The sequence below is a fragment of the Penaeus monodon genome, chromosome 25 (genome assembly GCF_015228065.2).
Source record: "Penaeus monodon isolate SGIC_2016 chromosome 25, NSTDA_Pmon_1, whole genome shotgun sequence".
In the NCBI taxonomy this organism is placed as follows: domain Eukaryota; kingdom Metazoa; phylum Arthropoda; class Malacostraca; order Decapoda; family Penaeidae; genus Penaeus; species Penaeus monodon.
This window is the reverse complement of record NC_051410.1, coordinates 40379718-40380084: the sequence shown is the minus strand read 5'-3', so window position 1 is coordinate 40380084 and position 367 is coordinate 40379718. Positions and strand designations below refer to the sequence as shown.

The window sequence follows — 367 nt, the reverse complement described above, 5'->3', positions numbered from 1 at the left end:
CATTACTAGAAAGATTTCGATTCTTATTGACATAATTTCCTTATTGTCCTTATTCTTTGTGTTGTGTTGCATGGGGAAACTAATCTGCAAAAGTAATCAGGATAACGAGCGGCAATGATGGTTCCTGTAGCCCGACACGACCGCAATACCTCGCGTGTGAGGAGGCGAATTTTTGAGCCTCAGTCTGCGCTGCCGGCAGTAGATGAGCATGGCGCCAACCAGGGCTATGTAGGCGGCCGCGCCTCCGACTGCCACGCCTACAGTTCTGCCCAAAGGTTGGATGCTTTCACCTGGAAGCACGAGTATTTGCAATCACAGACTTGAAATGAAATTAAAACGAATAATCTGTATTTCTGTAGAAATTTGT

At 46.0% G+C, this 367-nt stretch overlaps 1 protein-coding gene across 1 annotated transcript in view; it reads right to left on the bottom strand.

The window, feature by feature from the left end:
• The window catches only part of LOC119589409 (inactive tyrosine-protein kinase 7-like), an 85499-nt gene that overhangs the window by 3706 nt on the left and 81426 nt on the right, over positions 1–367 (bottom strand). The window contains exon 14 of the mRNA XM_037938020.1: positions 150–290. Within this exon, the coding sequence (XP_037793948.1) occupies positions 150–290 (141 nt within the window). The remainder of the gene's footprint in view (positions 1–149; positions 291–367) is intronic.